General features: G+C 38.8%; 1 protein-coding gene across 1 annotated transcript in view; it reads left to right on the top strand.

Moving 5' to 3' along the window:
* The window catches only part of trappc9 (trafficking protein particle complex subunit 9), a 185301-nt gene that overhangs the window by 13871 nt on the left and 155070 nt on the right, over positions 1-16360 (top strand). Inside the window, 3 exon segments of the mRNA XM_051065378.1 lie at positions 2801-2944; positions 9869-9995; positions 11484-11629. Coding sequence (XP_050921335.1) covers positions 2801-2944; positions 9869-9995; positions 11484-11629 — 417 coding nt within the window.

The following is a 16360-nucleotide window of genomic DNA, read 5'->3' on the forward strand; positions in this document are numbered from 1 at the left end:
TGACATTACATCAGTCATCAGTCCATTTATACATTATCCGAATAAATGCCACTTCAACATCCCAGACCTCGGTCACAAACACTGGGGGACACTTTACTTGTAATTTCTTAGATGTAAACTTATTGTAAAATTAGACATACGAGTGGAAGAATAAGGACACCATTCCATGGAACTTGTAAGCTTGAATAACAGACCTTAGCTATAGATAGAAAAGAACTTCCCCTGGCTGAGGGCCTGTTATCCACTCGCAGTTCCCACAGAACTGAGGAGAACTAGGGAATGATGGCTGTAAGTCTTTTGGCAGAGGGGACCAGGTGGGAGTTTATCAAGCAATAAGCTGAAGAGGCAAGTTCAACTGAGATAGAAAATGGGGATCATTGGTGCATTCCAATAAGGCTGCTGTGCCCCGAGATACAGTAGAACAAATGGCTTTTTAAGTGGCTCACTACTCTCTTACCAGAAATGGGGACACACATTTTCTGTTCTTTTTATTCCCCTAATATAGACCCGTGTTCTCAACTGATGTCATACTGTCACACAAATGTTTTTTTTTTTTTGTAATAATTTCCATGTTTATTCCGAAGGAGAATAATGTGTGCTACATGTCATCATCCCTGCACAGTAAAAAAATTCCCCCGGCTTCATTGGAGGCGGTCCGAAGGTACAGTGCCTTTTGTGTCAGGCTTTGCATGACAGTGCGGCTGTTAGGCCATGGCACCACACTCATTATCTTGGTGGTGTGTTAATTGGATTGCCAGACACCTCCAGTTCAGGTCTGAAAATACCACAAATGAAGCCATTTTTTTGTGTTGGAGTGAGAGCGACATCCTGAGAAAATCCAAAGTGTCCTTTGGATTACTGTCCTCCAGATAAGCGCTGGTTTTGGCAGACAGGTGGAAGTCAGCTATTTTTAGACTGCTTAGTGGGCGCAGTTTCACGATAGAAAAAAAATTGCTTATGAAGGAATTGCATTTACAGTTTGTTCAGATGGCAGAAGTAGTCCGGATGAATAATCACCACGGTAGAAAAATGCTGATAACTGAAAAGCATCGCGGGCATGATTTGACATTATTGAAAGCAGTATTTAAGCTTAGGAAACATCCAAGTGTTTACCAAATATCCTCCTTCCCTCTGGCAACCAAGGCCTCCTTAGCACATCTTTCCTCTAGTTTTCGTTCCCACTCAGTGAGTCAACAGTCGACAGCTGGGAGTGGAGCAGGGGATCTCGTAGGGGGCTGAGGGTCTTATGTAACAGTTGGTGTCGGGCTAGAATGCTATTAAGATGTCTTATGGAGCTCTACAGTGCAAACAACGCTGGCTAAGTTAGCACCATACCAGAGCACATGTGATAGTCTGCAATGGAGGTGCTTCAGTTTTAAGAGTTGGCTCCAATGAAAACACTTGAGTTTGATCTAATTATGTGTGTCCTTTTGTGTGTGAAGCATTTCAAACATACCAGACTTATGAAGGCTTGTCACAGACTTGTTGCACACCTGTGACACTGGAGAGTAATTACACCTGTGTATGTGTATTTACAGAACATTTGTGTTGAATTTAGGGCTTCAGAACTAAAATTATGATATAATATTACAATATTAACAAGAACGTTTTTCTTTTATAACAATATGCAAATGTAGGCATCCTCCCATACTGTTAAAAGTAATTTAATTGATGCTCAGTGTTATCAGCAGTGTTCTCTTTTTATTTGTTGTATCAGACAAAATTCCTCATGTGTAAAGCAAACCCATCAATAACTCCACAATCAACAATTAGAATAGCAGAATTTTGTTGAAGAACAGCAAAATATGCAAAATATGATCATGTCATCACAGTACAATTGCACTTTGACTTGATTATGATAATAATATTGACTTTCAATCACAGCTGTATTTATGTCAAGAGTATTTTGTCATATTTTTACTTTGTAAAGTCATACCAAAGCTACTTTTATAATAGTAATTGCAGGACTTCCTCCACTGGTTGACATGAGGACCAGTTCCAAGTGGTGCGTAGTTATTCATCCCAGGTATAGGCAGATTGTAAAACAATGACAGAATCTGACAAAATAATCTTACATCAAAGTCCACTTACTGACCTTCTCCAGAGCTTTTGGCCACGTCTTCCCTCTACATATGACAACCTGAAGTTTCATACATCAGTCTTGTGATATCATTTGAGCAAGCTCCGTCTGCTAATGAAGACCATGAGATGCAGTTGAATGAATATTGATTATGAATAATATGAATATTTTGTTTCGGTCAAATTACTATTTGAAAAGTGATGATCAAATAACATATGTATTAACAAACCTAGATTAGTTCAAAAAATATTAAATGATGATGTATTACTAGTAACAACAGAGTCAACAATATAGGTTATCTAAATTAGGGTCAAAGCTGGTCAATCAGAGACCTCACATCTATTGGGATACAAATCATCATTACACTTTACATGAGTGTGATGGTATAGGTGAAAAAAAGGAGGGTTGAAAAAAGTTTTAACAATGTGGTATGGTTGGTACAATAAAAAAGAAAAATCCAGAGGCAAGTATTTGTCTCTGAACACGTGTCGCTCTCTCACAAACATCACTCTTGAATTACATCTTCAAATGAGGAAACATTTTTTACTCATCTGGGAAACATTTAATATGGGGACACAATATGTCTTGAAGAATATATGATTCTACAGATTCTGTTGAGGCCTCTGTACTGATTTGGTTTGACAGCTGTGTAACATTAGATGTCAGCAATGAGCTTTGTCAGTGCTGTGAGTGTAAATGTCTCTGTCATCTCTCTGTCAGGTACTCACCGAGGCTGGGCTGCTGTACAGATGCGCCTCCTGCATGAACTGGTGTACGCCTCGCGTCGCATGGGCAACCCGGGTCTGTCTGTGCGCCACCTGTCCTTCCTGCTGCAGACCATGCTGGACTTCCTGTCTGATCAAGGTCAGCCCACAGTAAACACTTAAAAAGAAGCTTGAAAAGTGACAATATTACACTTACACAGTTTTTTGTCATAGAATATTAAACCCTGGGAGGTGCTTCTAGCTTCATGCCCAAAACATCAAAAAAATCCACCCTGTCCTTTGGTGATTGCGGCATTATACCTTGTGCTTAATAGTATGCGATGCACAACAAAGCCAGCTTTTTCTTGGCGTGAGTGCAACATTGTGCTCTGACCAGAAATCCTGTGCAGCCAGGAGATAGAGGTTTTTACTGAAGCAGTATGAGCCAGGCGGTCCACTGGCCACACAATAGAGGCCGGTGTAATCCTTGGTTGGCTGCAGAGCATGAGAATGGAGGGAGGGAGAGAGAAAAAGGAGAAGTATGAACAACATGAGGCAAGCTTACAGTATAAAATATTAAACATCAGCAAAGGGACTTCTGCAGCTGTGTTTAGGGTGCTGCTGGTACAAGCCTTCTTAGAGACAGTCCTGCTGGAATATTATTACTATCTACAGCCTTACATACATCAAGGGCTAGACAGACACCTCTGCCTGATGTAATTACTACTGCTCCTGCTTTCTCACTGGAAAATTTGACCTTGTAAGCTGACTTCTTGAGCAGTGTTTTTTGCTACAATAAAATACCATTTTATATTTACTTTGTCTAACTTTTTGGGCCCAGAGTGCTGCCCGCTGCAGTTTGGGTGCCCTCCTTTGATTGCCTTTACTTCCGTCTGCAGTGTGATATTAAAAATGTCAGAAAGGTTGTTGTGGGTTGCTCTAGTGGAATAAGTCCCCTTTGATGTTTGTTTGAGTTTGTGTGTGTATATGTCAAGCACAGAATAGAGTTAGGCAGGAAAGGACTTTTATGGCTCTGCTACAGAGAACAACATCCTCTGTTCTAAGCAGGATTCCTGTGCACATGTGGGAAGTCTGGAATGGATAGTTTTTAGTCTCAGTACACATTGCTTTGTGTTGTATTTGCCCCTTTAATCCAACTGCTCTGATACGTTCCCTTTCTGAAGTCTTTATTATGCACATATGCACTTAAAATATGGCCAAGAAATCTGTGTTTCTATGTTCTTTCTCTAATCCCCTAACCCCACAAAACCAGGTTTCTTCTAGGCTAGAGAGAGTGAGCACACATGCACAAGTGTCACTTGAACGTAACTGTATTTGGAATCATGATGTGATTGAGAGTCTTAGTCAGTCTTTTGCTGCTTCTAAAATCATATACCTAAAGAGAAAACAAACAAGAATTAAACTCAGCTGGTAGCCTACCCCATCATCAATTCTTGTACTATCTTTATCAATAGATTGATGGTTCAGTTTATAAAATATCTGAAAACGGTGGAAAACATAATAAAAAAAACAGGGAAAACTGGCAAATATTATGATGTCATGGAACATACTTTTTCACTGTTAATGATTATGTGTCTTTCATGACTCTGGTAAGACCAAAGAATATGCGTATAATTGTGTGCTGGAGGTTTTTTAATTTGTTGGAGTGACTATAAAATACAGTTTAATTGAAAGGGGACTAAAAATAGGCATAGATGATTAGAAGAGCTCAAGATAATGTCTCTCTGAAAACATCACATATTAATGTTGGTTACTTAGGCTCATTTTTTGCAAATATTGATTACACTGTCTGCAACTGTAGTGAGAAAACACATTTTCTTTCAGGCTGGGTGCCATCTGCTATTCTTTTTTGCTTTATTGCCATCACGTCCCTCATAGGAGCCACATCTCTGAATTGGGTTGGGTCTTTTCAAAGGCCTCAATGAGGCTAGTTGTATTTTTGCAAGTCTTTGCTGGTATCATTAGAAACATACCTTGAATGTTTTATGAAAGTCTTCATCTTTTTAACAGTGCTAGAAATTAAGATAACTCCCAACGGCTCTTTGTCTGGATCATGACAAGGTGACCAGGTAGGGCTAATTATAGCTGATTCTTGTACTGCCTTAGAGAATGGCATCGGGGAGGGACATTTGATAAGGCTCTGAATCATGGCTTCACATGCTTCCATAATGTCAGTCAGAGTGTTGCATTTAAGCTGCAGGATTCTCTAAGATCACTGACAAGCTTATGGAAAATGCATATTATTCCCCCGTCTCCATTGAGTTTACATAGCCTGTTTCTCTCTCATCAGTAACACGTTTAATTTTGGACATGCACTTACCTTGATGTGCTTTGTTTGACCTGTTATTACCTTTTACCCATCTGGCTGCCAGATTAACAACAGTGTGGTAATTGCATTGTGACTGTTGGGTGTCTCAGGTGATTGGTGTTGTTGCTGTTTATAGTGTTTCTAAACACAGAAGCTCCCAACACTTGGGAAAAGATGAAGGGACTGGTAAGGTATTGTGTGTAGGAAACTTGGTTGGTGTTATTTGTCCAACTTCATTATTTTCATAAACCATTGGCTAGACCAGAATTTCTCCAGTAGGCACAGAAATAGTGTCTGTGTATTATCTCCAGTGATTTGATCATGGCTAAACTATCCCTAATCACCAGTTACTGATCTTCTTGAGCTAGAAACCAACAAAAACCACCAAATCATTTATGTTCTCAGAAAAATATGTGATGTTTTCACTCTGCGTTGCAATGACCAGTGAAATTGTTGCATCATTTGGCAAAAATGGCTCATTTCACTTTTTCTGCCAGTAAACTGATATTGTTGTCTAGGGGTTGCAGACTTGCAGTAGTAACACCAAGGGCAGATGATGTCCCTTTTTTAAAAGATGAATTCACATTCTGGAAATATGAAAGCCTGACCACCATGTCTTCTATGTGTAACAATAAACACTGATGTACAATAGCTTCAGAAAGTATTCCCCTTCAATTTTTACACACTTCACTGTACTGTAGATTTAATTGTACATTGATAGAATTGGCATTTTTACCCATCAATTTTCTCAGTAACACAGTAACACCAAAGTGAAAATCAAAAACATTTGATTGGACAGACACTTGAAGCCACTCCAGTGTTGCCCTGGCTGTATGCTTTGGGTTATTGTGCTGAGAGGTGAACCGTTGGTCCAGTCTCAGGTCGGGTACACTCTGGAGCAGGTTTTCTTCAAGGTCCTCTCTGTATTTGGCTGCATTCATCCTTTCCTCAATCCTGACCAGTCTCTCTGTCTGTCTCAAAGAGTTAACTTTTTGCCTCATCAGACCAGAGAATCTTTTTCCTCTAAATGCTGTTTGGCAAACTCCAAGCAGGCTATCATATGTCTATAGCTATGTCTATAGGACACTATAGCTGAGTGTATCAGAGTGGCCATCATGAAGGAGTCACACTACTCTGCCTCGCACCGTCTGGCGTTATGCTACCATCCGTTTCCATTACCCCTCTCTGTGGTCATTTAAGACAATACTCGGTTGTAAAGTTTTCACCTTCCACACTGTTGCTCCTGAATTGCTCTGTGTACGGTGAAGCAGCTTAAGAAAAATTGCAAGTCAACACTGGGCCCTTGTGACTGATGCATTGACTCATCGACCTTTAGAGGACAACTCTACTAATGCCTCATTTTGGGGAAACAGTGGAGTAGACACGTTAAGGAAGCAGGAAGGCAAGGAGGGAGGAAAACCTAACATTTTGTGCATCACAGCATGCCTGAAAGACTGTGGTTATGGCACATCATCTGCAGATGAATCAATACATTGTTTTCCCTTCACAGTTTGTCCCTCAAACCAGCCCACCTTGTATTATATTCCTTTTCATGGATCTTAAGCTTGCAAAACAACTTCAAAATGAGCTCAATTGACACCTGCTGCTTTACGAATTATGTTACATCTATGCTGACAAATTGGGAGGCATTAATATGGCTAAGTACAAAAGATGCTGTCAGAATACCTGAGCCCTTTCATTACTGTCACACTAATTTGTATGGCGTGAGCATTATTTCACTGTTTATACAGAAATGAATGTTCGGTCACGTCAAGCTCTTGAAAGTGCAGCTGTAATGAAGTGGTTGCCAGGAAAGTAGAACTGCAAACAAACTTGTTAGATAAAGGCAGATTTAACAGGTGCAAATTTCAAAAGTGTCTCGCTCCCACTCTTCAGTTGTACAACACGGTGATGTAAGCTCAGTTTTCAGAGAGGAGCATTCAGAGCAAACTTTTAGCCATGCTGCCTTTCATCCTGCCTTCAGTTGTTATTTTTCCCCTTGACGACTGACACTTTGAGATGGGATCCGTTCATTTGGGGAACTATGTGAATTGTTAGAGCTGTACCTCTTCTCCTCCCTTTTCGTTAAATGTTAAAATGTGTCTTTGCTTATCTGGACAGTGTGTTCTAGCTGTCGGGCTCATGATATGCTTTGTTGTGTTTGTCGGGGCAGGGAGCTGGGTAAAAAGCAGGGGAGAAACAAGTCAACAAAGTAGTTTTTCTCCTTCTTCTCCTTTAACCCGTAAGTTTGATTATCTGAGTGTCCTCCTGACACACCAATCTGACCTCAAGGAAACTGCATCGACAAAGAACAACTTAACAAATGTTTTGCTCTTGGTTAGAAGGAAATGCATATAAGCTCTACACAGGATTTGCAATCCTCAAAGTATTGGCAAAAGAAAACAAACTACTGTACCATCTTTCATACTGATGTGAATCTATTCTAATGGGGTTTCGTGGGATGTGCTCAGAATGACATTGTTTTTGCTTTGCTTAACTTTGGCATTGTTAGACTCAGAGAGCGTGGTGCTGAAATTTAAGAGATTGTGCTGCATGGGTGGCTGAACAGTCAAACAGTGCTCCGTCACAGACTTTGTCCACCACTAATTCAACATGCCAAATGGCCTAAGCCTAAGAGATGACTAATGCCAATGGTGCCAGACACACCATGGTTTGACACAGATGGTGCATCTTCAGCCTGTAGGTATTATTGGTTAAATGTTACTAAGATGACTCAACTAATTAATTGCCACATACGTTTGTGTACTTATTTGGTGTATTGTTTCAAAATACCCCTTTTTGATTAAGAAATAGTACTTTTTATAAACATTAGTGGTTTGATCAGCTCTAATCATGAAGTCTTATAATCTGCACTCATTTCAGTGGGTTTCCTAGGTTGCAGCTTTTTGGATATCATGACTTCAGTAAATGATTCAGGCCGTTTGTGATCACATTATCTGACCTTGTGATGGCAGTCTCACTGCATACCAACAACAAAAATGTGTATTTTCTCTTCCCTTAAGGCTGCTCTAATCTGTGTTTTAATCTTAACAATGCATCAAATTAGTATTTGTTATATAAAACGTATCACTCATAAAGATCGCACTGAGAATTATGACACAACTCTGCAGCTGTCCTCAACTTTTTGTTTTGTTTGTCTTGCATGCAACCTTGGCTCTCATGAACCCTGTTTTCAGCAAAGAAAAAAAGAACACAAGCTCTGATAAACTGACTGCACATTACCTGCTCAGCACCAAACAGCAGACAAAGTTAGTCACTAGCTTGTTAACAAAGTTGAGCATTTAGCAGCTAAAGAGACAGCATGTTTTATTTCTGGCGAATGCTAATGTTGCTTCCTGTCTGCTGGATATGTAAATAGGATTTAGCAACTGCTTGCTAAATAAATTTAAAAGGTGATAAATCACCATAGAAGAGTTCCTCTGGTATCAAACATTAAGTGACCAAAACAACTGAAAGTAGCCAGCATCAGTCAATATATGATAAATAAAAGGATGAATAAATAAATATATAGCTTTTCACAGCTTAAAAAGTCTGATAAAATCCTGTTTGCTAATGGAGTTTAGTTTTAAGACAGATTTAAACACAGTTCAAACTGACTGTTATTTTGAAAGATCTGTTCTGATTTTATTAATCATAATGGAGGAATTAAGAATTTAATGTTAGGTCATTTTTGCTTTCTATTCTTGGCAAAATACTTTATAGGTACAAAATCGACATTTAAACTGAAATGACTCCTTTCTTTAAGCACACAACCACTGTTCAGCTGTCTGTCCTGGAGAAGCCCCTAAACACTCTGCTGCTGTGAACGCTCAGACATGGCAAACAAGAAAAAGAAATGGACAAATATGTTATCAATCATGAAAGCTGTGAGCCAGGAGGATAACTGAGCTATCACTCCATTCATCTCTTGCTATTTTATTCCTTCTATGCTTCTTCCTCCTCCCTTGAGTCCCTCCTCTGTGCATCTCTATCTCACTTAATTCCCTTCTTCTCTTTTCCCATTTTTCCTCCTCCCATTCCCTCACTCTAACTCCTGTTTGTACACATATTAATATACTTATATGGACTGTTGCTAGAAGACTTAAAATCCTTGGACTGATCCTTTTGACTGGTAATGCAAGCGTCTCATCTCATATGTACAGTATGTACCTCAGGCAGCAGATTAAAAAATATTGTCTCTCAGATCATGCATTAAGGATATAGTCCATTTTCCAGTGTTTTTACAGAACAGCTGTGAACAGTTTTCTTTATTGAACGTACAATAAAGTGGAGAAATGCACCCAGCTATCATAAGACCTCCTAATGTACTCCTGTGAAGGGTTATAGATCTGTGTTAAATCTTTGCAAGTAAATGTCCTTCTCCTCTTGATGGACATGCTTGAAACTTACGCAGCCAAAGCAAATTCTACAGCTGGGTGAGCAGTAATGTTCCCTTGAAAGGTATTGATGGTACAATAAAACTTACAATTTTACTTGAAGGCTGGGGCTCTTATTGCTGAGAGAGAGACACCTCGCAGGTCATTAATGTCTGCTTAATTTATATCACACACAAGATGGAATCTCGATGGCAGAGATAGTGCTCGAATTATCTGGGTGTGGGGAACTTTAAAGGGAATTGTGTTATGTGTTATGTATAATTGTTACTGTCTGATCTGTGGATAATTGTATCTATAGATTTCTTTATGGCCATGTGCTCAGTGATTTTCCCATTGTTATATGCTTCTACGTTTATAGAGAAGAAAGAAGTGACCCAGAGTCTGGAGAACTACACCTCCAAGTGTCCAGGTGGAATGGAGGTCATCACCCTTCCTGACGGCCTGAAGCTCCCACCGGTACCCTTTACAAAGCTTCCCATTGTCCGGTAAGACAGGAGCGTGACTCACTGTTTTTTCTCTTTTTCTGTATCTTGTCACATGTTGTCTTGATTTTTAACTTGGCAAAATATCATCCACACTAATAATCTGGAGTAATTGCACCACTGACACATCATTGTGTGCCAGTTAGTTTGCCATTACTGCCAAAGACTGTGTGAAAAATGAAAAATCTCTAAATATACAATTTGTGCTTTTAATGTCATTTGCTTTGAAATTTGCTTTCCATTAATCTTTCAGTGTGTCAATTTAAAAACATTTCTCTGGGTAGGTTTGGTTTTGTTCTCTTTTAAAATAGTTGGAAATTATGCATTTGTTTGAAAATAATTCTAATGATAATTCAAATTCAAAATATATTGACTTAAAAATAAGTGAGTGTGTGTTCCTGGTAATGAAGGAACATGTCCGGCTAGTACTATTGTGGAGCCCATTGATGTGTTTTTTGAAAGTTTTTGGACAACAATGACAAACAGGAACCAGGCTTTTTCAGAAGATACTAGATTTTCTACAAAACAACCGAAGACACAACAGACACCTGAAACCTGAAAAAACGTAAATCTTGGCCACTCCACATCTGCTTATAATGATCCAGGATTTTTGGGGTCATTAACATAATATCATTATTTGTGAGCCAATACCCTAAAGAGAAATAATGGCTGTCAAAAAGGAGACAGACCACATTCAGCTGAGTTATACTTGATACTGAATCATTATTTGTTTTCCATGTGACATCACACCAATGAGTAGTTGTGAATGGTTTGTTTAAATGATGGCATTCAGTAAAACATTTAGAAAAGTTGTTGCTTCACTGTGGATACTAGTTTCAGCACTTAAATAACTTCTCTGACAGTGAAAACCACCTCAAAGCAAGACAAATAAGACCCCTGCATACTGCAGTTAGAAGGCTACTGTGGAGGCAGGAGAGCGGGAGAGCTGGAAACAAACCAAGAGAAACCCTGCACTGTCAATGAAGTAGTTAAAACAAATTATAACTTTCTCTCAATCTCATCCTGACTTCGACCTTTTGATTATAGAAGTCATTAGTCCCTAACCGTAAAGTCTTTCATTATAATGTGTGATGTTTGACATATTAATGAGGAACAGTAACTACAGAGCTGTGGGTTCTGATGTTACTATATTACATTGACAAGGTACCTGTGAATGGATTAATAGGCCTCTGGCCCCTGAAAGTGTGAGTACACACTTTCTTCAAGTGTCTGTGTTTCTGTTTTTATTGATTTGCTGACCTTGTAGCCGTAAACAAGGAGTATGATAGTATTATGAATCTCATGCAATGAGACTTTATCTACTGTAATAACAAATACAAATATTCAGTACAAATACTTGGATTATGTTGTGACTCTAAAGCTGCACCAACTAACTTACTATGATCTTTAAAAAGCTGATCTTACAATGCTCGTGGAAAGTGACACCAGCCCATATCGTTGTTGTTCCTTCTCCTGTTGTGCCCAAACTAGATCAGTGAAGCTCCTCAATCTGCCAGTCAGTCTGCGCCCCCACAAAGTGAAAGGCCTGCTGGGACAGAATATGGCCACTGCTAGCCCATTCATCTACTCGCCAATCATCATGCACAACAGAGGAGAGGAGCGCTGTAAGAAGATAGGTAAGTCCAGTGAGATTTCTGATGTATCCAGTGACCATACAACATTTTAATCATCTAAATTTACACACACTCCTGTGCATACATATACATGCATATGGCCATTTAAGATGAAGAGCTATGGTTTATTTATTGCACATGCAGTGTACTTTCAACTTCATTTTCAGGGTATTTACATCCACATCAGGTGAAATATATAGTAATTTTCATCCATTTTGTATTAAGCCCTCCGGTATTAGGTGACAAAGCTGACTGGACATTATAACTGGAATGGACCTGTGAGGTGGTGGACTGCTCCCACTTTTTTTGTTCAGGAGGTATTTTTTTCCCTCTCTGAATTCCCATCGCAAGTTTTTCTTCAACAATCTCTTCAAACTTATTCAACATGGAAACACAAGAGTTTCCCAGATAATGTAACAATACTTTGCAGAGCCAAACATTTGTGCACAGACCCAAAACAACTCGGAAATATACTACCCTGAATGAACCAGTCTATTTCTTGAAACTGGCACCTGAACCCGTGCAGAACCAAGAAATGTTAAACCTGAGCCCATGACTAAACCACTCGTTATTTCAGCTTAAAAGTCTACTTGCTGTTAAAGTGACGGGACAGATGCAACTCATTTAGAATCAGCTTTGCTGCATCTAGCATAATAATGACAACTTCGACTGTTTGCCCTTATGAACTGTAATAACAATTTCTCATTCCTTGCCACGTCTGCTACGTTAGCATTGCTCACTTGCTATCATTCTGCATTCTCCGAGACGAGTCTGACCTCTACTCTCTGACCCTTCACCCTGCACAATGCACATAATGTTAAACAGACCTGAACTGGGACCCGTATGGGTTCGGATCTGCGTTTCCTTCCCTCAGACATGGTGCATGTGTTAGAATTTGAACCTGCTTGATTGGATATTTCTTACCAAAATGCACCCTGAGAGTTGTTGTTATGTTTCTATGCACACAGGCTTGCACATTTGACTTTTTATGAAGGGACCAGATATTTTCTAATGCTTGTTGTTCATCCTTTGCCCTGATTTAGTCTGGAAAATATCATGCCCATCCAACTGATGCAACTGGAGAAAACGAATGGAGTTTTACTTTCATAATCACAGGCTCCAGAAATATCTCCACCCACTGCACAACTCTGTTCAGTTACCATATTTAATAATGAGACTTTACAATAAGGAATCCACCTTGGTAAAGTAAGAGCACTTGTGTGACAGCTTGAAGAACCTTTTGCCAATATGTGCAGAAACATCAGGAAACAGAATGATGTTTACACTTCAAATCCTTCACTATGAAGTGCTCTTGCTGTTTTATTTATTATTATTATATTTTTTATATTGGTGAACATCCTTAGCAGTCTTTAACTGGCAGAAGTCTATAACCCATAGATTTGAGTCCTGTTACTGCAGCCATCTTAGGTTAGATGGAGGTCAATCAAGAAGATTTTACAATTTTCTCATTTTAAACTCATAGGGCTCCTTCTTGTATCAGTGTTAGCAGGAGTCTCTTTGTTCTTGGTAATATTTTAGTTCCCTTTTTATTAATCTTGATAATGTCCAACAATGACAGAGACACGACAGATTCCCCATGGAGATGAGTCCAGCGAGTGCAGTCTCTTCACTCCAGGCTTATCTCTGTTGACTTGTCAAACTACATGAGTGCACAATTAGTTTTACAGTTTTACATAAATTAAAGCTGAATGAAATTGGCCAGCTGCTGTCATCTCTGTAATAATATGCCTGCAATTACTTTACATCAGCACTCTGTAAAATCAGAAAGTATATTTAATTCTGGTCAGCTATTCATATCTGAAATGTTTTTTTTAATTGATTTTCCACCTAAATGTAGTAATGTGTCCCATTTACCAGTTAATAGATATTTAGAGAATCTATTTGTAATCTTAACACAGTTAGAAAGCTGTTTGTAATTTGTAGGCATAAAAACGGTCAGACACACAGCTAATTTACATAAAATATCAGAACAGAATTTAGAATCATCATTTGACTGTAACCCCTTTTTTGCCTATGAACCTACTGGTGTAAGAAATTGTTCTTTACAAGTAATATAATTTCCCTCAGTTCATATCCCTCTCTCTTTTTCCTTTAATTATTATACATGCTGTGTAATGCACCTCAAGATGACTTGGGATTCTTGGGATAATTTCCTATACCTTGGAGATAGCATAAAAAGCAGCAGCAGCATAAAAAGAAAAAAATAAACCTTTAATTGGGAGAGTGTTCCTCTCAAGTGTAATATAATATTAGTTTTATTCAACTGTGGCCCCTTGTCTGCATTCATGTCATGGTGTCCTTGTAAACAAAGCCTATCATCTTAACTGAATTGTTGAATTAATTTCTTATGAATGCCCTAACCGCCTAAGAAACATACAGTGTATTCATCACTTGGTATGGAAGCAGCAGCAACAGGCTTAAGGCTATGCTGGAATCAGTGGCTGCTGTCCTGACTGGAAATCTGGTGCATGAAAAACCGCAGCATGTTTGCGTTGTGTCTGGAGTGAATCCATTTCCATTTCAGTTTTACGCAGTCCCAGATGCAGAGTCATCAAACAAAGTCCAGCGTGACATTGTGTTTGAACAGCAGTGAGAAAGTGTGTGTGGCTGTTCTTTGGCTGCATGTGTGTCTTCAGGTTGTAGACATCAACAGCAACATGTTGCCAGTGCTGAGTCAGGGACATCATGCAGGACCCCCCTTCATCTCTTAGCCCTTTGAGATCCATCTCCAGGCCTTTGAAGCAGAAGTTTACATCTTTTGTGTCAGAGTATATTTTTTATCACAGTATAGTTGTGGAATCAATGCCTAGTCTGAGTCATGCAGCAATTAATATAACGATACATTAGTTTAAGTTAGGTTAAATAATTTTGATGTGATGTCAGATGATAAATGATGTCAGTTATGAGACAAATACTGATGCCACTCGTAAAAAAATCTCTCAGGTGTATAATGTGGCAATGTGCCACTTTCACTGCAGTTTTCTTTTTTGTTCTTTCACTGAACTTTTATACAATCTTTCTAGACATTTAAAATTGTTGCTTTTTTTGGTCTGAATCTGAAGAATCTGTGACTTCTTTGCATTAGAAAGATGAAATTTTATTTTATTTTTTGTGCAGAAGATTATAATGGAGCCTTTTCTCGAAGCCATTATAACCATTATAATTGCCATTATAATTTAATTGCTTCTACAACAAAACCCTCAAAATTTGCTACTCTTAATTCAGTGATGGTTCATATGGAAATCTTATTTTATTACCAAACCATGGTTGTCTATCTTGTTTGTAGTTGTTTTAACTAGTAGCTTTTTCTTTAACTTGTCTACAGTACTTGTTATATCAATATACTTATGTTAAACTTGCCACTCTGTTTCTCTGACTGACTTTGTTCACTAATAATTTCCTTTTTTTCCACTGTGAACCTGTGTTAGAAAACTGAACACTTTCTGCTCAGGTGTTTAACATTAAAAGCCCTCTGACCTTTTTTTCCCCGGGTTGACTTTTAAAATTAACAATTTGCAGGAAGTGTTGAGTTTCATTTAGCTATAGCTTAACATCGATTGAAAAAGTAAATACAACTGCTGACACTCTTAACAGCAGAGTGGGGAGTATGACATGAATCATGAAGTCGTTGAGCTGTGTCCTATCAAAGGGCAACTCTGGCTATTACTTAGGGCTGGGCCATTATTTGAATACAGGCTTTCATATGAGAATTTTTGGTAACCATTGTTTCAGCAGTGCTTTGAGAGCTGGGTGGCAGTGTTTCCCCAGAATTTCTTTCTTGAAAAGGTTGCTGAGGTACTTGAGACCATGGGAAGCTGAATATCCACCTGGATATTTCTGTTGCTTATCTTTTTGAATGTCTTCATGTACAATGTAGTGTCAATCAATCCCATATTGCATATATAAACAATCAACATGTATGAATTCACTCATTTTAGAGGTGAGTGACATTGAGTGGACCACAAGTGATTTTTAATAAATGACCAGTATAAGCCTGATATTAACTGTACTATTCAGTCCCTCCAGCTGCTCTTTTCTTTGATCAGCATTTAGATGTTGAAAGTCAGATATTCCTCTGGCTCACCAGGGTGTTGTGAGGTTTTGGAGATTAATTCGAACATGCCTTTCCGTCTTAGTCTCTCTGTCTTTTGAGAGCTAGCTGCCAGCTAATGGAATTACGATTCTCTGTTAACTCATTCAAGACATCTCCCAGCACGCAGTAACTGTAGAAATCGGGTCTTTTGACCATGTGTTAACTGTGAACATGCATTCATCTCACAGACACCACATGAAGGCATGTCCCATGCATAACTCAGTATTATTTCTGCTTCCAAAGACAATTGCAAACAGGGTTGCAACATGTGCAGCTGTATGATATTAGCTGAAACCTCATTTGTTCTTTTTAATGTCCTATCACAGCTTGGTATTTTCAACCAGTAAAAAGACATTTTTGGACTTGCCTTGTCATCAGTGAAAGGTGCACAATGGGAATATTCTTGAGGACTTCATTATGTGCCATACCGAAAAACCTTTACCACCTTTGAGCAAGCGTCACTTCCCACTCATTAATTTTTCTGTTCTGGAACCAAGTCTTTAGTATTCTGTATTGACTCTGGCAATTGAGGTGTGTGGACACTGAGAATATATATGTGTGTTTTCTTGCTCTTTAAGTCACATGCTATGAATCAGATTGATGTTCAGCCATAAAACAAG

Source organism: Lates calcarifer, linkage group LG3, assembly GCF_001640805.2.
Source record: "Lates calcarifer isolate ASB-BC8 linkage group LG3, TLL_Latcal_v3, whole genome shotgun sequence".
Taxonomy (NCBI): domain Eukaryota; kingdom Metazoa; phylum Chordata; class Actinopteri; family Centropomidae; genus Lates; species Lates calcarifer.